General features: G+C 43.5%; 1 protein-coding gene across 1 annotated transcript in view; it reads right to left on the bottom strand.

The window, feature by feature from the left end:
* LOC126272342 (spatacsin) overlaps positions 1–22,491 on the bottom strand; it is a 324,204-nt gene that overhangs the window by 243,867 nt on the left and 57,846 nt on the right. The window contains exons 8-9 of the mRNA XM_049975137.1: positions 10,342–10,492; positions 9,559–10,166 (exon numbers count right to left, since the gene is read on the bottom strand). Coding sequence (XP_049831094.1) covers positions 9,559–10,166; positions 10,342–10,492 — 759 coding nt within the window. The remainder of the gene's footprint in view (positions 1–9,558; positions 10,167–10,341; positions 10,493–22,491) is intronic.

The following is a 22,491-nucleotide window of genomic DNA, read 5'->3' on the forward strand; positions in this document are numbered from 1 at the left end:
GCCTTCCCTGTTCCCACTCCAGCAATATACAGCCTTCTATTCCACCAATGCACCCGCAGTCTTTTTACTTCTCTCCTCCCCCCCCCCCCCCCTTTCACCCCCACCACATTTCGACTAATCTCCCAACTGCACATAGCTGCCGTACCCTCTACCAACCATATCTTTGTATGCTTCCACAAACAGCACTTTATTGTCCCGCACCCCTATCCTGCTGCTCCCCCTCCCCCCCACCCCACCCCAGCCTTCACCTTAACCCCACCACATAGATTGCTTTTCCCATCATGTCCAGCTGCTCGCAGTCTGGTTTTGGTGCCCAGAGACAGTGGTCACATGTGTGTGGGTTGTGTTTACATGAATGTGTTTGTGTGTGTTTTATACTTCAGAAGAAGGCCACTTGGCCAAAAGTTTACTTGTTTTGCAGTCTTTTTGTTGTGCCTGTCTGAGACTCAATTTTTCACTATATGGTGAGTAGCAATCTATCTTTTTCATATTATTGTCAATAGAATTTTAACCACAGTACATGAGGCTGTCTGATCACTAAAATAAAAAAGGGGAAAGAGGCAGCCACCCAGTTATTAAAATCCATTTCTTGGCAACTTAGGAAAGAGTCCTGATTGCTCAAAAAATTTAAAACTCATGCTATGCTGAATCACTTAAAATAGAGAGCATGTCTCAGTTCATGTCATTTAATGTTCTCTTATCAACATACAAACAATATTAACTTAAAACATGGCCAACTGTTATGATGACACCATGTGTATTATATGTAGTTTGATGTGTACCCCAACAAAGAGGAGCTAAATGATTTGGTTTCATCCAAGTGGACATGCAGAAGTATGCCACTGTCACATGACTGTCTTAACTGTCCAAAGGTTGTTGTCATTTGGAAGGTTTATCAGAGACCACCACAAATCACATAATTTTGCTGACTTATTTAAATGATTTAAAGGATCAACAAGTTTCGTAGGACAAACATAATCTTCAGGCTACATTGGAAATACAAAGAATATTTATCAAAGATATACACAGATATTACAGTTGTTCTTCACAGTCTCTGAAAGTGTGATGGTCATCCTAAAACATTTACCAAATATATACTTATACATTAAAGTTGTTCTTTACAGTCTTGACATGTGCTGTGGACATCCTTGTTTCCAAGATGACCACATCACATTCAAAGATTATAAAGAAGATGTTAAATATCTATGTGTACTTTGGATAAATGATTTTTATTGTCATTGCAGCTTGAGGATAAGGTTTGTATCTCAAAATATTTTGCTCCATTAAACACTTAAATAAACCAACAAAATTTTGTGACTTGTAGCAGTTCCAAAAAAATATTTCTGAAACAGTCATGGGCAATTAAACAGTCAATTGGCCTGAAATTATAGTTACTTGTTTCCAGCCACTCTCTTTCTCAACTACCCATGACTGTCCTTATCCGTGATGTAAGTGACTGCCGTGGGACTTGCCATGATATCACTGAATTCTCATCACATGCCTTCTTGGTTGCGAATCTGCGGTCTGGTTGCCATGAAATTCGATGTATCTCATACTCAAAGGAAATACACTTCTGTATTGACAACAAGGTACTCTGGTCATTCTAATATTGGGTCTCTGCTGAGTACATTCTTTAGCTGCTTCACAAGGCACCCAGGGAATATGAGCAAATGAGAAAATACTTTGTATGAGTACATCTCATCTGATAAAAAGCCCTTGAGATTGCATATAACTCAGCACTGAAGATTCTACATTCTGTTGACAAGAAATTTCTTAGGAATGTCTGGGAAAACAATGTGACAACTTCAGTATGTCCATTTCCTTGAGGCCATCTATGTAAACCATCTTGTTTCAATCTGGAATGTTATGTTACTTAGTATGGCATCCACTTCCATTAGTGCAGCACCAACAGTGTAGGTATTATGAGCTTCTAAGTCGAAGCGAGATACTTTTTTATAGCTTTGCCTATCTGCTTTTGTAATTTAATTTTTAATTTCTTGTTTCTTGTGTATTTACTAAGAGTAGACAGGTGTTTATTAACTGCACAGTTAACATTTACATTGTCTTCATCACCATTGTAATTTTTTTGAACACATCAGTGACAGTTGCAAACAGATCAGTAGGACACCAATCTACATTTGAGCAGCAACAGATTATTTATTTGTTCATTATATTATGAGCATCTAAGTATGGGTTGTTGAGGTTCGCCGATGACACTGTAATTCTATCAGAGACAGCAAAGGACCTGGAAAAGCAGTTGAACGGAATGGACAGTGTCTTGAAAGGAGGATATGAGATAAACATCAACAAAAGCAAAACAAGGATAATGGAATATAGTCGAATTAAACTGGGTGATGCGGAGGGAATTGGATTAGGAAATGAGACACTTAAAGTAGTAAAAGAGTTTTGGTATTTGGGGAGCAAAATAACTGATGACGCTCTAAGTAGAGAGGATATAAAATGCAATGGCAAGGAAGAAGAGAAATTGGTTAACATTGAGTATAGGAAGACGTTTCTGAAAGTATGTGTATGGAGTGTAGCCATGTATGGAAGTGAAATGTGGACAATAAATAGTTTAGACAAGAAGAGAACATAAGCTTTCGAAATGTGGTGCTACAGAATAATGCTGAAGATTAGATGGGTAAATCACACAACTAATGAGGAGGTATTGAATAGAATTGGAGAGAATAGGAGTTTGTGACACAACTTGACAAGAAGAAGGGACCGGTTGTTAGGACATGTTCTGAGGCATCAAGGGATCAAGAAATTTGGTATTGGAGGGTAGGGTGTAGGGTAAAAATCGTAGAGCGAGACCAAGAGATGAATACACTAAAAATATTCAGAAGAATAGGTTGCAGTAGGTACTGGGAGATGAAGAAGCTTGCACAGGATAGAGTAGCATGGAGAGCTGCATCAAACCAGTCTCTGGACTGAATACCACAACAACAACAACAACAAGTATGGGTGTGTTTACTTTTTTAGCTTACTCTTTAATTTGTTGTGAATGTCTGTAGTGCAGATTTACACCATCTTTGGTGTGAATAGGACTATGAATGGTGTGTTCAGATGTGAAATGTGTTAAGAGTTCCTTCACTCACAACTCTCAGCGGTGCTGTTTCTGGTTAAGCAGCCCGAGGCTGTTGCCACTGAAACCAAAGTAGACACAAGGTATTTGCTATGAGTCAGTATGAGCAGAGGTTTGTCCTTAACAACTGGAATAAATTAATAATTACCTCCTTTTATAATCCTACTGACCTTGATGATATAGTTGCTGAAGATTCATGGATAATTTGAGTCTCATTTTTACTCATACAATTACACACTGTTGGCAAAAAAATTGCAATACCAAGGAGGAGTTGCACAATATGAATGAAAGCTGGTAGGTGTGTTTCTATATATGAAAGGTGATGTCTACTCAAGTTTCACACCAGCCATATAAGAGTGGCACTAGTAGCCCCACTATAATATTACAAATTGCTTTAAATATACACTGTAATAGTCATGGGCATTAGTTATCTTTGAGAGTGGACATGGAGAGCTGATGTTAGTCATGAATGCCTTTAGGACAATAAAGACACTATTATCAACACATCACTGAGTTTGATCAAAGTTGTGGAATAGGGCTATGAGATGCCGAATGTTTCTTCTGCAATACTGCAGAAAGGCTTGGCAGGAACTGCACATGATTGTTGGCAGTGACAGTCATGAGAAGGGACGGTCACAAGAAGACCTAGCTCTTGACGGCCACGTGGCACTACCACGAGAGAAGACCACTGTGTTCAGCACTTGGCTGTAGCAGATAGTACTGCACTACAGCAGCAGTTTCAGAAGAAGTTGGCAAACACAACAACACAATGAACTGTTACAATTTGCTTACTTCAAGGACAGCTCCAAGCCAGATGCACTGTAGTGTGCATCACACTGGTCCCGAACTGCAGTCATTGGTGACTGAAGTGGTGCTAAGAAACAGCTCGTGGGAGGGGAGGGTGGAGTTCTGTTGTGTTTTCTGATAAACACTGGTTCTGTTTCAGAGCCAATTATTGCCGTGTGCTGGTTAGAAGGATGCCAGCTGAGGGCCAGCAATCAATCTGTCTGTGTGCGAGACACACTGGACATATATCTGGAGTTATGATATGGGGTACAGTTTTGTATGGCAGCACGAGCACTCTCATGGTTATCCCAAGCACACTTACTGAAATTCTGTACATCAGTCTCGTGATTCAACCTGTTGTGTTGTCATTTACGAATAGCATTCCAGGGGGTGTTTTCCAATAGATAATGCTCATCCACATATTGCTGTTGTAACCCAACATGCTCTACAGAGTGTCATTATGTTGTCTTGGCCTGCTCAATCACCAGATCTGTCTCCAATAGAGCATATGTGGGACATCACCAGACAAAAACAGCGTTATCCATCCCTGTATTGACTGGACAAGTGCAACAAGCATGAAACTCCAGCCCACAAATTAATATGTGGCACCTGTACAACACAATGCTTGCACATTTGCAAGGTTGCATTCAACATTCTAGCAGTTACACCGGTAATAAATGTACCAGAATTTCACATTTGCAATGGCTTATCTCATACATACATTAATCTGTGAACCTGCAATGTTAATCACTTAACTAGGTTACATAGGTAAATGTATTCACAAGATGCGCTATTAAAAAGTAATTATATTTTGGTGCTCCAATTTTCTTTTTTCCATCAGTGTAGTTAGTGGTCTCTTCAATCTATCCTCAATACGTTGGCAAAAATACATGTTTAAATCAGTGGTAGACATAAAATATTGTCCAAACTCAAACTAACTGCTTACTCTGAAAAGTATTTTGAGCAAGTATTTCAAGAGGCCACACAATGAGTAGATGGTTACAACATTGTAGATCTCTTAGTGTCCATCAGTCTTGGGCAAATGAAGAGCAAGATGATGGATACAGGAATTAGTGACCACAAGGTTGCTGAAAGAAGATGGAATATCCAAGTCTACCAAAAAAATTAACAAATTATATCTATTTAGAAAAACAGATAACTTGATGTATTCCTAAGAGACACTCTCCAGTCCTTTCATACTAACTACAAAAGTGTCAACCAATTGTGGCTTAAACTAAAAACAAAACAGAAAAGTAGTTTTGATGGCAATTGTGAGTTTTGTACCAAGCAAATTAAAATACACTCCTGGAAATTGAAATAAGAACACCGTGAATTCATGGTCCCAGGAAGGGGAAACTTTATTGACACATTCCTGGGGTCAGATACATCACATGATCACACTGACAGAACCACAGGCACATAGACACAGGCAACAGAGCATGCACAATGTCGGCACTAGTACAGTGTATATCCACCTTTCGCAGCAATGCAGGCTGTTATTCTCCCATGGAGACGATCGTAGAGATGCTGGATGTAGTCCTGTGGAACGGCTTGCCATGCCATTTCCACCTGGCGCCTCAGCTGGACCAGCGTTCGTGCTGGACGTGCAGACCGCGTGAGACGATGCTTCATCCAGTCCCAAACATGCTCAATGGGGGACAGATCCGGAGATCTTACTGGCCAGGGTAGTTGACTTACACCTTCTAGAGCACGTTGGGTGGCACGGGATACATGCGGATGTGCATTGTCCTGTTGGAACAGCAAGTTCCCTTGCCGGTCTAGGAATGGTAGAACGATGGGTTCGATGACGGTTTGGATGTATCGTGCACTATTCAGTGTCCCCTCGACAATCACCAGAGGTGTATGGCCAGTGTAGGAGATCGCTCCCCACACCATGATGCCGGGTGTTGGCCCTGTGTGCCTCGGTCGTATGCAGTCCTGATTGTGGTGCTCACCTGCACGGTGCCAAACACGCATACGATCATCATTGGCACCAAGGCAGAAGCGACTCTCATCGCTGAAGACGACACGTCTCCATTCGTCCCTCCATTCACACCTGTCGCGACACCACTGGAGGCGGGCTGCACGATGTTGGGGCGTGAACGGAAGACGGCCTAACGGTGTGCGGGACCGTAGCCCAGCTTCATGGAGACAGTTGCGAATGGTCCTCGCCGATACCCCAGGAGCAACAGTGTCCCTAATTTGCTGGGAAGTGGCGGTGCGGTCCCCTACGGCACTGCGTAGGATCCTACGGTCTTGGCGTGCATCCGTGCGTCGCTGCGGTCCGGTCCCAGGTCGACGGGCACGTGCACCTTCCGCCGACCACTGGCGACAACATCGATGTACTGTGGAGACCTCACGCCCCACGTGTTGAGCAATTCGGCGGTACGTCCACCCGGCCTCCCGCATGCCCACTATACGCCCTTGCTCAAAGTCCGTCAACTGCACATACGGTTCACGTTCACGCTGCCGCGGCATGCTACCAGTGTTAAAGACTGCGATGGAGCTCCGTATGCCACGGCAAACTGGCTGACACTGACGGTGGCGGTGCACAAATGCTGCGCAGCTAGTGCCATTCGATGGCCAACACCGCGGTTCCTGGTGTGTCCGCTGTGCCGTGCGTGTGATCATTGCTTGTACAGCCCTCACGCAGTGTCCGGAGCAAGTATGGTGGGTCTGACACACCGGTGTCAATGTGTTCTTTTTTCCATTTCCAGGAGTGTAAGTGATGAAATGGATCTCCCATGGTACAAAAAACAGGTCAGGGCAATGTTCCAGAAACAATGAAAAAAGTATGCTAGAAATAAAAGAACACAAAATCTTCAAGATTGGCAATGGTTTTCAGACACTCAAACCTTCGTGCAGACTCCACTGTAAGATGTTTTCAATAGTTTTCACAACAAAAATCTAGCTTGAAATCTTGCATTGAAACCAAAAAGTTTCAGGTCATATGTAAAGTATATCAACAGCAAACCACAATCAATATCTCCAATGTGCAATGGCAATGGTAATATTGCCAATGACATTACCACTAGGGGAATTATTAAATATAGTTTTCCAAAAATTCTGCATCATAAAAGAGCAGTGAATACTTTAGAAATCAAATCAAGAATAGCTGCCAACAAGAGTAATTTCAAAGCAGATACTCTTGGTGACCAACACGTGTAGAGAAAATATCATTCTTGTGGAATACAACTGGCTCTTTATTCATGAGAACAAATGAATTCTATCAACAGAGGATTTCAAGGTGATTACACATTTCTAGGTTCCAAGAAGGCTTTTTGACTCCTTTCCTCACAAGAGGTTTTTAATCAATTTTCTTGTCTATGGAGTACAATCTCAGTTGCATTACTGGATTTGTAATTTCCTGTCGGGTCACAGTTTGTATTCAGAAAGAAATTTTCACTCTGCAGCGGAGTGTGCACTGATGTGAAAATTCCTGGCAGATTGAAACTCTGTGCCAGACCGAGACTCGAACTAGGGTCCTTTGCCTTTCGCAGGCATCTCAGCTACCCAAGCACGACTCACGCCCCGTCCTCGTAGCTTTACTTCTGTCAGTACCTTTTCTCCTACTTTCCAAACTTTAAAAAAGTCTCCTCCGAACCTTGCAGAAATAGCACTCCTGAAAGAAAGGATATTGCGGAGACTTGGCTTAGCCACAGCCTGGGGGATGTTTCCAGAACGAGATTTTCACTCTGTAGCAGAGTGTGCGCTGATGTGAAACTTCCTGGCAGATTAAAAATGTATGCCAGACTGAGACTCGAACTCATGACCTTTGCCTTTTGTGGGCATCTGAGTTTGTATTAATTGACAGGAAGTCACCTAGTGATACTGAAGTGATACGTGGGGTTCTGCCAGGAAGTGCAAAAAGCCATCTAATGTTCTTAAGCTATATAGCTACTTTAGGAGACAATCTGAGCAGATTGTTTGCAGATGATGATATTATTTATTATCTAGTAAAGTATCAGAAGAACAAAACGAATTACAAAATGATTTAGACACGATACTGTATCTGCGTAGTGTTCATGGAGGCAATTGTCTCTAAGCAATACAAAATGTGAGGTCCTCCACATGAGTACTAGAAAAATCCCATTAAATTTCATTTAGAGAATAAATAAGAAAATTTTAAAAGTTGTTAATTTATCTGAACACCTAGAGATTACAATTTCAAACAACTTTAATTGGTGTCATAACATAGAAAATATTATGGGGAAGGGAAAGCACAGACTGTGTTACTGTGTTTTATTGGCAGAACACTTAAAACATTTATAACCATAGCTGAAGAGACTCCCTGCAATATTGTCCTCTTCTTGAATACTGCCACATAGTACAGAATCCTTAGCAGATAGGACTGATGATGAATATCATCAAAAAAGTTTAGAGAAATGAGCCCATTTTGTATAATCATGAAATAGGGGAGAGAGTGCCGCGAATATGATAAACAAGTTGGGATAGCAATAATTAAAAGAAAGGTGTTTTTTATTATGGCAAGATCCTCTTAGAACATTTCAATCACCAATTTTCTCCTCCAAATGCCAAAGTATTTTGTTGCCTACCACATACATAGAGAGACATGACAACTGTAATAAGAGAAATCTGAGCTTACATGGAAGGATTTAGGTGTTCATTTTTTCCAAATGGTATTCATGAGTGCAACAATTGAGAACCCTCCGGTAAACATTTAAATGTGAACTCCAGAGTAATAACATAGCTTTAGATATGTAATAGGAGAGGAGCTCCATGCTCCTTTGCAGGTGGCTAGTGGGATTCAGTAGAGCATCTGGAGGTGATGTGTTCCTGATCAGGTTTGGAGGACAGTTCCAGTCAATGAACAGCTTGGCAGCTATGACAATTAAAATGGAAATATTGTTCATCATTTGTTGATCTTATGTGACTAAAGATCTTAAATATCATTAGAAAGCTGAAGTTAAATGATAAACAATGATTAAATCAAGCAAATTCAAGCATAGGCATTCAGGTTGCAAAGAGACAAAACATAATCTTGGCTCTTGATCAAGACTGTAATTAAGCTGAAAATAAATCTGCACTAAATGAGGAATCCAGGTTTTCATATACATACACTCCTGGAAAACATTGAGCATGTTTGGGACTGGATGAAGCGTCGTCTCACGTGGTCTGCACGTCCAGCACGAACGCTGGTCCAACTGAGACGCCAGGTGGAAATGGCATGGCAAGCCGTTCCACAGGACTACATCCAGCATCTCTACGATCATCTCCATGGGAGAATAGCAGCTTGCATTGCTCCGAAAGGTGGATATACACTGTACTAGTGCCGACATTGTGCATGCTCTGTTGCCTGTGTCTATGTGCCTGTGGTTCTGTCAGTGTGATCATGTGATGTATCTGACCCCTGGAATGTGTCAATAAAGTATCCCCTTCCTGGGACAATGAATTCACGGTGTTCTTATTTCAATTTCCAGGAGTGTATAAAGCATTCCTCTGGATGGTCCATGAACAGTTTGGAACAATGAAGCCATGGATTTAAAACAAAAAGACTTCGTTGTGGAGACATCTAAATGTTGGGAAAGTTAGTGTCAACTGCTAAAACATAATCATTCAGTTGCAGAATCTTGTAATCATTCAGAAAACAACTTTTTTATAGGCAAAAAGCACAATTCTTTCTTAAACAACTTTTAATCTGTTAGTTTATTAGTTTGTATACATACCACATTAGTCAGAAGCATTCTTGACTGTGCAATGTCTTTGTCTCTTAAGAGTTCATGGATTCTTTTATTGACTATGTTCCTCATAGTAGTCATTATCCCTTGCGGTTTCCAGTTACGCCCTTTAATCAAGTATGTCTGGGCCAGAGGTACAGAATTTTTAGAAACTGAATCAAGTACAATATTTTCGTCATCCATAGAGGTCCACGAGTTCCACAATAGCTTTGAATCTTCGGACAAACTGTCAAGTGGTTGGTAATCATTCACAGTAGTGTTTTGCTCCTTTGGGTATCTGCTAAGTTGGGATCGTAAATTTATGACATGTGCCATTATTTCTGTAACAATGTGTTTTAATTCACGTTTGTCCATGAAATCTGAGATTTCACTGTTTCTTCTTTCACTGTAGATTTTGTTGTGTAAAAACTGTATCAGTTCATATGCATGGTTCAAAGACAGCAAAATTAAGTTAGAAGTAAAAGCTACATTTCTTAAGTTTTCCTTGACAGCACATTCAACAACATGAAATAAATCATTCATGTTTTTTGTTGCATTGCTCAGTATTTTCAAGAAGTTTTCATCTGATGGGCTTTCATGGAATGTATTCTTGAAGGCTGCAAAAAATATACATATGTGATTTAAACAAAAATATGGAACAACTAACTTATTTTCAGGGTGAAAGAAGCACTGTACTGAAATAAGGAAACAGAAAAAAAAATCAGTAATATGGTATATTATAATTTATTTTTATATAACAGACAAAATTAATAGATATCAAAATATGCAAACCTTGTGAGTGCAAACCAAATGATAAACGAGCAACATCCATCTGATGTTGTTTCAGACTTTCAGACAGTGCAGATAATGGCACAGTCAAGTCTTTCCATTCTTCACCCTGTAACAGCTGACTGACTGTTTCAGTGTCCATACACTGCATTATCTGTAACATACAGTTTGGAAAGTAAAATGTGAATGTTTCTCTGTAGGAAACTGATGATTTAAGAAAAACAACTCTACTTTCAAGATGACAGAAGTTCAAAACCGGTACAGTTTAGGTACTAATGTTCATTCAGCACCATATATAGAACTCAATACTACAATTATCAATAATTGATAGTGCTCCATTCATACAAGTGCTTCATTTTAATCTACCTCTGTGTACATATAATATATAAAGAGTGTTTACTATGAATTCTTCTTTAAAATGAAACTAATAACTTAGGCAAAAACAAATCAAAGAAACTTATCAATACGGTTAGTTAATGAGGAAACATAGACTATCAGCTCACAACAATACCAAATGAGGAGAAAATGTGAAACCATTTTTATCTCTTCAAACAACAAGAAGAGAATAAGAGTAAGAAAGGTGTGAATTATTGCTGGAAATTTAAAATCAATCAGAATCCACTCACAACTGTCAGATGCTCAAATAGATCATCTATCTAGTAAAACAATATAAGGAATGCGTAAAAAGTCCTGCAAAGTTGATGAAAAGCACTGAAAAGGAAGTCAAAAGTCTGTTAGGATATAGTCCACACAGAATGCTACTAATGTGCAGTTCACATAGTGAGTCAAAGCAGAAACTGTCAAGATTCCAGTACAAAAATGGATCTAGCTTCAGCACAGTGCAACTGCTGACACTTCTTTGAAGTGAAATACTTCAAGCATTCTACTCCTAAGGTCTTCTAATCCTAAAAAAAATAATAAATCTATAAACAAAGATAATGTAACTTACCAAACAAAAGTGCTGGCAGGTCGATAGACACACAAACAAACACAAACATACACACAAAATTCAAGCTTTCACAACCAACGGTTGCTTCGTGAGGAAAGAGGGAAGGAGAAGGAAAGATGAAAGGATGTGGGTTTTAAGGGAGAGGGTAAGGAGTCATTCCAATCCCGGGAGCGGAAAGACTTACCTTAGGGGGAAAAAAGGACAGGTATACACTCGCACACACACACACACACACACAGAGATTATCTGAGTTGTGAATAAGTATTTTTAGGAATTAAAACAAATTATTCTTTCATCAGGTTAAGTGTATTTGTTGGACCAAACATATTGAGCACTAGGGAAATTATGTTGCGAAATAAATTTTTGTGAAAATAAATGTCGTTTTACCAAACTTATCGATCCTACTTCAAATAGTAAACTAGTAAAATGAGACAGAATAGCTAAGCAATACTTACCTTCAAAAGGCAAAATATTTAGCACTGTAGATAGATGCATCTAAAAGTGAAAGTGACAACACTCGCTTAACTTTGGAGCTATTAATTCCTTACTCGAGGAGGAGAGACAAATAGGTTGGGGAAGGTTGCAATGGTAGAGCATGCTAGTAAGACTGCAAGATGAAAGGGATTCACAAGTAAGTGAGGCCAAGGGTAAACAAAAATAAAGATCAATGCGGAGGTGTCTTCATCATTGTCTATCTATTTTCTCACTTTAGATGGGTCTGATTGACCCGGTGACCCATTTTTCTTTTTTAGCACTCCCCAATCCATCGTCCTTCCTCCCTCATGATGATGATCATATGTTGGTGTGACACACACACACACACACACACACACACACACACACACACACACACACACACACACACACAAAATGGCAAAATTACAGAAACTAAGGTATGAATTGTAGGCACACCTGCCTTATTCACCTGATGTGGCTCCATCAGGCTTTCATCTCTTCCCAAAACTGAAAATTTTTCTTGGTGGAGGAAGATTCACTTCAAACAAAGAATTGATAGCCGGAGTTGGCAACTATTTGGCAGGCCTGGAGGAAACTCATTTTCAAGATGGGATCAAGGCATTGGAATGTCGCTGGAAGTGCATTAATCTACAAAGAGATTACACTGAAAAATAAAAAAAAGTTTAAGTGATGTAAGTACTTTTTTTCTATTCCATTCCAAGAACTTTTCAAACCACCCTCGTACATTGACCAACTATAGGCCGTTATTAGACTATAAAATTTTCTTTGCCAAAGAAATCTGATCAAATATTCGCCATATTTTCTTTGAGAAAATGTGACATGGCTCAAATTGCAGTATTACACTGCCGTTGAATTTTCTTTGACAAATGTCTCCAACGTCACAGTTCCTTCAGAATGGCTGAAAATGACCTATTACTGTGCTCTGCAATTGCGTGTACCACTACTGTATTGTATTTACATTTGGAGGAGGAGCAGAAGAAGAGAAAAAGAAAAATTACTTGAGTGAAGCTGTGGATTTCACAAGTTGCTGAAAGCATCCAACAAAGTCTGTTATTGTAGTGGTAAGCCAGGGATGTAAAGTTGTATGGAAATTACTTGTGAATGGACAAGATTACATTTCAGTATATGCTCAGGAAAGTGGCTCCTCATATTACAAAGCAGAACACTCACTTCAGAAATGCTAAATCTGCAAAAGACAGACTTACTGTAACAACACAATTTCTTGCAACAGGAGAGAGCTACTCCAGTTTACAGTATAGAAATCAAATACTGCAGTGTACAATAACATGTGGAGCTATTTATAAAGTACTGAAGGAGGAATAACTGAAGCAAATAACTATTTAGTACATATTCTAGCCATTAAGAAATACTTTTATTTTTACAAAAATTGTAGATTTTCTCCTTCATATCCTCTGGAGTACATCATGGCCATACTTCATGGCTAATGGCCTCTGCAATTTTTTTACAGTTCTTGCTTCTTCTTATTCTATTTTTGTATTTGGGATGTCACAAGTTATACAGTTCTTCATGTACCTCATACATTTCTATCAATTTCATTGGATGGGCAATGTGCTATGTAAATTTTGAAGCCATGTTGATACACATTAAATGTCAGACAACTGCAGCAATGCTAGTGCTCCAACTGCAGTAGGCCCAGAAACCTCATCCACAGCTCACGAAAGTGAATGATGAAAAAGAATGCACACAGACTTCTTGGTGGAGAAATTAAAATTCCTGTTTTTTGTACATTTCCTCAACCAATAGTCAGTTGCAACTGATGAGTTATTATTGCAAGTTTCAAGGAGGATCAAAAGACAGAGAAGTCATTGACAAGCAAAGAGCTCTGTACAGGACATTTAACAACTGATGTAATATTATTATTAATAGCTATCGCAAAGACAGACACACTTAAGACACTACCTTGAGGTACACTGTTTTCCTTCTCAAAGTGACCACAGAGGACACCACTGACTCAATATGTAACATAGCATGGTGAGAGGAAGGACCATTCAAAAACAGGAAGACATCCCCAAAAACCTCATTCATAGGGCTGCCCAAGTAAAATATGCTTCCAAGTAATATTGTATGCCTTCTTGATGTCAAAAAATATACCAGTTAAGTGATGCTGGTGCAGAAAAGCATGTTGTATAGCCACTTGCTGGACCACCAGGTTGTATATCCTCTGAACCCCCACTGACAGCGACTAAGGAACTGCCTGTATTCTAAGATCCAGAAAAGGTGGTGGCTGACCATCCACTCCAGCGGCTTTCCTATACAGATAGTGAAGTCAACACTATGATAATTACTTGTAAATGTGCAGTCCTTCCCATTTTTTAAACCAGGAGTTAAAATTGCCTCTTGCTATGAGTCAGGAAAGAGTCCTGACATCCAAATGAGGTTAAAATGGATGAGAAGGATATGACAATGTCTCACAGGTTGGTTTGGAGACTTCCATTCCCCACTACAGCAGCTACTGAGTACCTCCACACTCTCCAACAAATCCTCCTGATGGTCTCCCAAACAACTAAACTTTTAGTTTAACAGTTTATGACGGTCAGGAACTGCTGCCACAATCTCTTCTTGTTGCCTCTAATGATTTGGCAACATTTTACCCTCACTAACTGGAAGGCTGCGAGTTTCTGTGCAGTAGGCCGACACTTGAACCTATGCAGAGTTGCATGCCAGATCCTGATTGCAGAGCTGCAGTTGTCACTTCATCAAGGGACAGGCTGTTTTTTCAGTTGTGCAGAAGACTGCAAAATGGAGACTTCAGTGGTGCACTGAAACTTTTGGTAATATCATCCACCTATTACTGGACACTGTTTCAGTGTTCAAAAACAGGAAGTTGCATATATAAGCATTGTCTGCCCTACTGAGCATCCATGATGGCAGCTCTCTCTCAGACAGCAATCTGTCTATCAATTGAATCCCGATCAGAAAGAGATCACCTGAGTGCATGTCGCCGACCTCCTACCTTTGAGTGGTGTGTGCAAGGGCAAGAGAGCATACTCAGGGATTAATATCAGTGATCAACCCTATTTCGGTGATGAAGTGGGTGCTCTGCCCCATATTCAAGAAACACATATATGAAGACAGGTGAAGAATCGCAGTTTCTCTAAGCCTGGGTCCGGTGGAGCAAAACCCCAAAGCATATTGTGTGCATTAAAATCAACACAAATGAGGGAGGGTTGGGGGAGTTGAGTAAGGTGATCACTAAGAGCCTCTTCACCTAGCACCTCATGTGAAGTCAGGTAGAGTGAACATACTGTCAACCCATGATGCTCATGCACTGATACAGTGACAGATACAGAATTTAAAGTTCCTTTAGAAGATACATACACACTGATCAACCCTAAGCTAACAGGTATAGTTCCTCTACATGTGTCCTGAATAAAGTATTGAACAGAAGCCATTTTAGCGGCGAGTGTCTGTCCTGCTGTATTTCTCCATGGTGGAAGATTGTGCCGGAGGAGGGGGGAGGGGTTGGGTTTACCTGAGGGAGTCACCAGTTCCATCAGGATTATGTTCACCATCTGATCCATCAGACAGGATCACAGTTGAACGGTCTGGCAACTCTGGCCCTGATGATTTGGCCTGTTGGTTTTCATTTCCAGCTTGGATTTTGGGGGTTGTAGTAAGACCATTTTAATAGAACTATGTTTTTGGTTCTCTTCTTCTCTCTGTGAATAGGGCCTGTCATTGTCAATTTTAAAATTTTTATGGTGAATTGAAATGTTCAAAGACTTTTCGTGCTTGCAGCCAGTCACCATTCAATACATTCCATGATATTTCAACGGGGCACCTGCCAGTCATCCCCAAATGAGCCACAGAAGACTGACGAAGACAACTTCCACTCCTCAATTCAGGTAGTGTGCTGTGGGTATTCCATGCTTGTGTCAAGATAGTGGTGACAGAGTGATGACACTACCCAACAGGCAGCACTCTCACTGATGGAACCACGGAACTCAGCTGTCAGGGTTGCCACTTGCCACAATCATTGGTGGTCTCCATTGTCTACAATTACAACAAACCTTTGAGATGATAGGGTTCCACACACTGTCCAAAGATGTTAACTACAGTAGTGCATCAATGTGGCAAATCCACATGACCATTCATTCACCACTGCTTGAGTGCAGAAGTATGAGGCTGGCAATCTCCACACTCACCCTCACGAGGGCACAACAGTCCTGCCATGCAGCTAAGGGAATATGGAGTCTGTGCAGCTTGATCACAACATAGAAGCACTAATGAATCCAGCAAGCACTGGAATGTATTTAAAATGAGAATTTCTTTTTTACGTGTCACTTTTCCATGTTTTTTTGCAGAGAATGTGTTTGCTGTATAACTGGGACTCATCAAACACAGAGGCTGAGTATAATCATGTATAATGAAAATTAAAGTGATAGCCAAATACTGAATGTTATTGAAGGCCACTGATTTACCTGTGGAACTGTAATTCTGTGTAAGAGAGCAGTTGATGAAATGGAGGTACATGAACAATACTTTCATAGTATGTGTTATAACCTTTAATCACAATAATTGCGTGGATTTTCACACTCTCTCTTAGAAACAATAGCTGATCACATGATTACAACTCAGTCTCTCGTATTCGACTGCCGTGCCGTGACATGCGGCCGGTGCCGTTCGTAGCTAGGTGGCGCTCCCGCGCTCATCTGATTTGCGGAGCGCCTCTATCGCCGTTTGTGCGTACTGTCGTGGCGGCACTGTTAAATGTCGTGGCACTATCACAACACTTTTCCCCCCTTGAAAAAAATAAACACTCACTTCCTTGGAGACATGGACAGCGCAGAGACATCCATGGCCTCTTGTGAGGCCCCGAGGAGATCCCGCGCAGAGACACGGGAGTATGGTCGAAAATGTCCAGGACGGAAGCTCGTGCGAGGAACGTGCCTCCTGGATGAGATGATGGGTGAAAACTCCGGAGCAGCATCCATAGGTGTCATTGACCTGGGAGTGTGCTCCAGCGAGATGGGTCCCGGAGAAGGCGGCGTCGCGACTGGGGCCGGTTCCGGAGTACTTGGAAGTGGCAGCGACGGCGGCTGCATCAACACGGACGGTAGATCGGCAGCAGCGACAGGACTGGCGTCTCGAGCTGGTGGAGGCGAAGGATGGGGCGGTGGCACAGGCGTGGCCACCACTCGTGGGCGCATCTGGTCGTAATGGCGAACAACCGTGCCGTCGCCCGTACGGATTTCACAAAGCCGGCAGCCGCGAAGAGCCTTGACCACCCCTGGAATCCATTTAGGGCGAGATCCATACCCTCGTGCCCACACGTCGGCGCCCACCGAGTATTTTCCCGCACTAGGGGACACAGTACAAGGCCTGACAGGGTGAAGCAGGTGCAGTAGAGTGCGCGGTTGGCGGCCATGCAAGAGTTCAGCAGGGCTGCGATCACCCAGAGGCGTGAAGCGATAAGAACTCAGAAATTGCAGCAGGGCGTCATCTGTGGAAAAATCACTAAGGAATTTTTTCATCTGGCATTTGAAAGTGCGGACAAGGCGCTCGACCTCCCCATTCGATTGCGGATGGAAGGGAGGTGCGGTAACATGATGAATCCCTTGTCCAGTACAAAAATCACGGAAGGCCTGCGAAGAGAACTGAGGGCCATTGTCCGTGACGATCGTGGATGGAAGACCTTCTAGCGCAAAGATTTTGGACAAAGCCAGCGTCGTCGCCGCAGTGGTGGGCGACGGACATCTAACAACAAATGGAAACTTCGAGAAGGCGTCAATCAACAGTAGCCAATAAGTACCGAGGAAGGGGCCAGCAAAGTCGGCGTGCACCCGTTCCCATGGCTGAGCTGGATCAGGCCACGGAGAGGGCATTGTACGAGGTGCCGCCAGTTGTTGAGCACACTGGCCACATGCAGCAACCATATGGGTGATGTCCGAATCAATGCCGGGCCAATAAACGTGCCTGCGGGCCAGGGACTTAGTCCGAGAAATGCCCCAATGGCCTCCGTGCAACAGTTTGAGAACATCTTTGCGAAGAGAGGCTGGCACCACGACCCGTGGAGATGCGCCATCCGTGGCCAGAAGAACAACACCATCACGAACAGACAGACGAAGGCGCAAGGCATGGTAGTTGCGAAGGGGATCCGATGCCCGGCCCCCGGTCCTGTCTGGCCAACCTCGTTGAACAAAACCGATCACCCGACGCAGGACCGGGTCCCGCGCAGTAGCTGACGCGACCTGCGAACCTGTAAGTGGAAAGCCCTCGACTGCACGACGTTCTTCCTCATCAATGTGGAAACAGAGGAGTTCATCGCGATCGAAAACAGGGTCGGGGCCCATCGGCAATCGCGACAATGCATCCGCGTTTGCGTGCTGGGCCGTGGGGCGATAGTGAATCTCATAATGAAAACAAGACAAGTATAAGGCCCAACGTTGCAGGCGGTGAGCTGCCTTATCCGGAAGTGACGCCGAGGGGCTGAACAGAGAGACCAGCGGTTTGTGGTCGGTGATGAGGTGAAACTTAGAACCATACAAAAAAACGCTGAACTTTTTTAGAGCATAAATGATAGCGAGCGCCTCCTTTTCGATTTGAGAGTAACGCCGTTGCACCTCGTTGAGGGTCTTGGAAGCATAGGCAATGGGTCGTTCCAACCCATCCTCATACCGATGGGCGAGAACAGCCCCTAGGCCATACTGTGACGCGTCAGTCGCCAGAACCAAGTGCTGACCCGGACGGAATGTGGCAAGACAAGGCGCCGACTGCAAATGAGCCTTCAGGCGGACAAAAGCCTGCTCACACCCGTCGGACCAACAGAAGGGGACGTTTTTGCGTAACAGCTGATGCAGAGGATAAGCTACCGCTGCTGCGGATGGAATGAATTTGTGATAATAAGCAATCTTGCCTAGAAACGCCTGAAGTTCTTTGACCGTAGACGGCCGGGGTAGAGCGTTAATGGCCGCAACGTGCTCACGGAGAGGGCGTATGCCCTCACGGGACAACTGGAAACCAAGATACTCAATGGAGGGTTGGAAGAACTGTGATTTGTCCAGATTGCACCTCAACCCAGCCGAATGCAAAACCCGAAACAGTGAACGTAAATTACGAAGGTGCTCCGCAGTGGAGGCTCCCGTGACAACAATGTCATCCAGATAGTTTATGCAGCCGGGAACGGAAGCCGTGAGCTGTTCCAAAAACCGCTGAAAAATGGCCGGTGCGCTAGCGACGCCAAATGGTAATCGCTGGTACTGATACAACCCACAAGGAGTGTTGATAACGAGAAATTCCTTGGAAGGAGCGTCCAACGGCAACTGATGGTACGCCTCCGATAAGTCAAGTTTGGAAAAGAACTGGCCCCCAGCGAGCTTGGTAAACAACTCCTCAGGACGAGGAAGAGGATAAGTGTCAATGACGCTCTGAGCGTTGACAGTGGCTTTAAAGTCACCACACAATCGCAGACTCCCGTTTGGTTTAGAAACCACCACGATCGGCGATGCCCATTCGCTGGAGGTAACCGGAAGGAGAATCCCTGAAGCTGTTAACCTGTCTAGCTCAGCCTTGACAGGTGCACGCAACGCCACTGGAATAGGGCGTGCCCGGAAAAACTTAGGGCGAGCCGTAGGTTTAAGAGTAATGTGGGCTGCAAAATCCTTGGCACAACCCAGACCAGCAGAGAACACGGACGAAAATTCACAACACAATCCATCAAGCTGTTGATACGGAATGTCCTCAGATATGAGGTGCACATCATCATCAATGGAGAACCCAAACAACTGGAAAGCATCATAACCGAACAGGTTTTCAGTGCCCGCATGATCCACCACATAAAACGTGAGGGGCCGAACAACAGACTTGTAGGCAGTGGAAGCATCAAACTGGCCCATGATAGGAATTTTCTGCTGATTATAAGTCCTCAGATTGCGCGTAACTGGAGACAAAGGAGGGGAACCCAACGCCAAATACGTGCGAGAATTAATGAGAGTTACTGCAGAGCCAGTGTCCACTTGCATGCGGATGTCTTTATTCAGAACACGAACAGTAACAAACAACTTATTTGTTTGAGAAAGCACACAGTGAACATCCATGTCCGACGCCTCGTCCTCGTCGACAGGAACTTTATGGGACTGACACACAGAAGCAATGTGGCCTTTTTTCCTACATGAATTACACATGGCCCAACGTTTTGGACACGCTGCCCTGTCGTGCTGTACGAAACAACGGGGGCAAGAAGGAAGCGCGGAACGAACCGGCTTCTGTGGTTGCTGGTTTCGCTGCGAGCGTTGCGGCCCAACGCGACGTTGTTTACGCGAGTGAACCGCCGCCACATCTTCGTTCTCCTGTGCAACAGGCAAATTGTCCTTGTCGAGAGTTGACTGTACAGCGCCTACATCACACCACGCGTCTATTTGCGCGCCAGCAGCGTGAGACACTTCAAAGGATTGAGCGATGCTTAGAACTTCCGACAACGACGGGTTTGGCAGTTGTAGGGCACGTTGCCGAACTTCTTTATCAGGAGCAAGCCGTAGAATAGCATCCCTAACCATTGAATCCGCATAAGACTCGTGATGAGTGTCCGTGACAAACTGACATTTCCTACTCAGGCCATGTAGTTCCGCCGCCCAAGCCCGGTAAGATTGATGGGGCTGTTTACGACACCGGTAGAACGCCACGCGGGCGGCAACGACGTGGGTGTTTGTTCGATAATAGGCAGACAATAAGTCACACATTTCTTGGAAGGACAGGGAGGCTGGTTCCCGCAGAGGGGCTAACTGAGATAGCAGCTGATAGACCCGAGGGGAAATCCAAGATAGAAATAACGACTTACACATAGGAGCGTCGACAACGCCGAAAGCCAAGAAGTGTTGCCGCAAACGCTTCTCATAATTCTCCCAGTCTTCAGCGGCCTCGTCGTAAGGAGGGAATGGAGGCGGAGAAGAGGAAGACAGACGATGAGTAAGCGACGTCGACAACGCCTGAATCGCTGCCGTCAGCTGTGTTTGTTGTTCAATGAGCGCTTGCATAAGCTGTTCCATGTCTGCCCCGTCACGAACACGCAAATCCACAACGCGGTGAAAATATCCCATCCTCGTCGCCAAAAAGTGTTATAACCTTTAATCACAATAATTGCGTGGATTTTCACACTCTCTCTTAGAAACAATAGCTGATCACATGATTACAACTCAGTCTCTCGTATTCGACTGCCGTGCCGTGACATGCGGCCGGTGCCGTTCGTAGCTAGGTGGCGCTCCCGCGCTCATCTGATTTGCGGAGCGCCTCTATCGCCGTTTGTGCGTACTGTCGTGGCGGCACTGTTAAATGTCGTGGCACTATCACAACAGTATGGCCTCATGGAGAAGAGAAATTAATGAAGGTTATACATCATTTGTGCTCCAACGTTAACAACATCTGGTTCACTAGGGGGAATAGAGAAAGAGGACTGTCTGCCTTTCCTGGATGTTTGGACAGACGAAAGAGTGATAGCTCTCTGGGGCATTCAGTTTATCATAAGCTCACTCATATTAATTTGCATGTACAAGCCACTGGGAGAGCCTTAATATCCTAGAGCTTGTTCTCATGAAGGGACGACCAATTGTGACACCAAAGTGACACCACCTGCTGACAGGCGGCAACACAGAGATCATCAGAGGGAATGTAAGAACTAACAGGCTGAGGTACGAGGACTGCAGCATTGGCAGCAGCATCAGCAGCCTCGTTTCCTGTCAGACCAACGTGACCAGGAATCTACATGAACATCACAGTGGCTCCATCAAGAGTGAACAAGTGACAGCTTTCTTGGACTTATTGCACTAAGGGATGGATTGTGTGCAGTACACAGAGACTTTGAAGGGCACTGAGAGTGTCTGCGTAGATGATGTAATTGAAAACCCTGTATCACCAGATGTATTGCATGGCCTGATACAGGGTGAAGAGATCTGCTGTAAATATTCAGCAGTGTGCCGGAAGCTGATACCGAAAAACGTCGGTGCCAATGACAAAGGCAACGAAGGCACACCCGACGTCAAGATCAGTCCAAGAGCCATCAGTGTATACAAAGGAACTATCGCGAAGTTCCATGCAGAGGTCATGAAACTGAAAGTGATAGAGTGAAGCAAATGAAGGCCAAAATAAACATGGGCTGCAGCACAAGGCCAAGGTGGTGAAGGGTTCACACCCACCAGGAAATTTTGCAGGTGGCATGAAGTTAAGCTGCCAGAGCAAGAGCCAAAAGCAAACGCCAGGAGATAACAGAGAAGAGGGACGTGCTTCATACTGGTGATAAAAAAGATTCATTGAAGGAAGAGGCATAGGTTGGGTGGCCACACATGGCAGACAAACGGCATGCATATCTGGTGCAGAGAAAGGCACAGCAGTAGTTTGACAACTACTGCACACAGACTCTCAACCAGGCTTGTCTAAAAGGTGCCAGTGGCCAAATGGATGCCACGATGCTGAAGTGTATTGAGAAGGAGTAAGAGCGACGGACGTGCAGATGCATAAATGAAACACCCATAGTCTACTTTCGAACAGACAAGGGTCCGGTACAAACGAGGAGGGTGGTTTGATCTGCACCCCAGGAAGTACCATTGAGGATATGTAAGACATTGAGAGACCACATACAGATGGCTGCCAGGGAAAACATGTGGGACGACAAAGAAAGTTTTTTATCGAGCGTGAGCCCCAGGAATTTCGTAGTTTCAACAGAAGAGCAACAGAATCAAATTATAAAGACGATGGAGAAACCGATTGTGCCACCA

Source organism: Schistocerca gregaria, chromosome 5 (assembly GCF_023897955.1).
Source record: "Schistocerca gregaria isolate iqSchGreg1 chromosome 5, iqSchGreg1.2, whole genome shotgun sequence".
Classification (NCBI taxonomy): domain Eukaryota; kingdom Metazoa; phylum Arthropoda; class Insecta; order Orthoptera; family Acrididae; genus Schistocerca; species Schistocerca gregaria.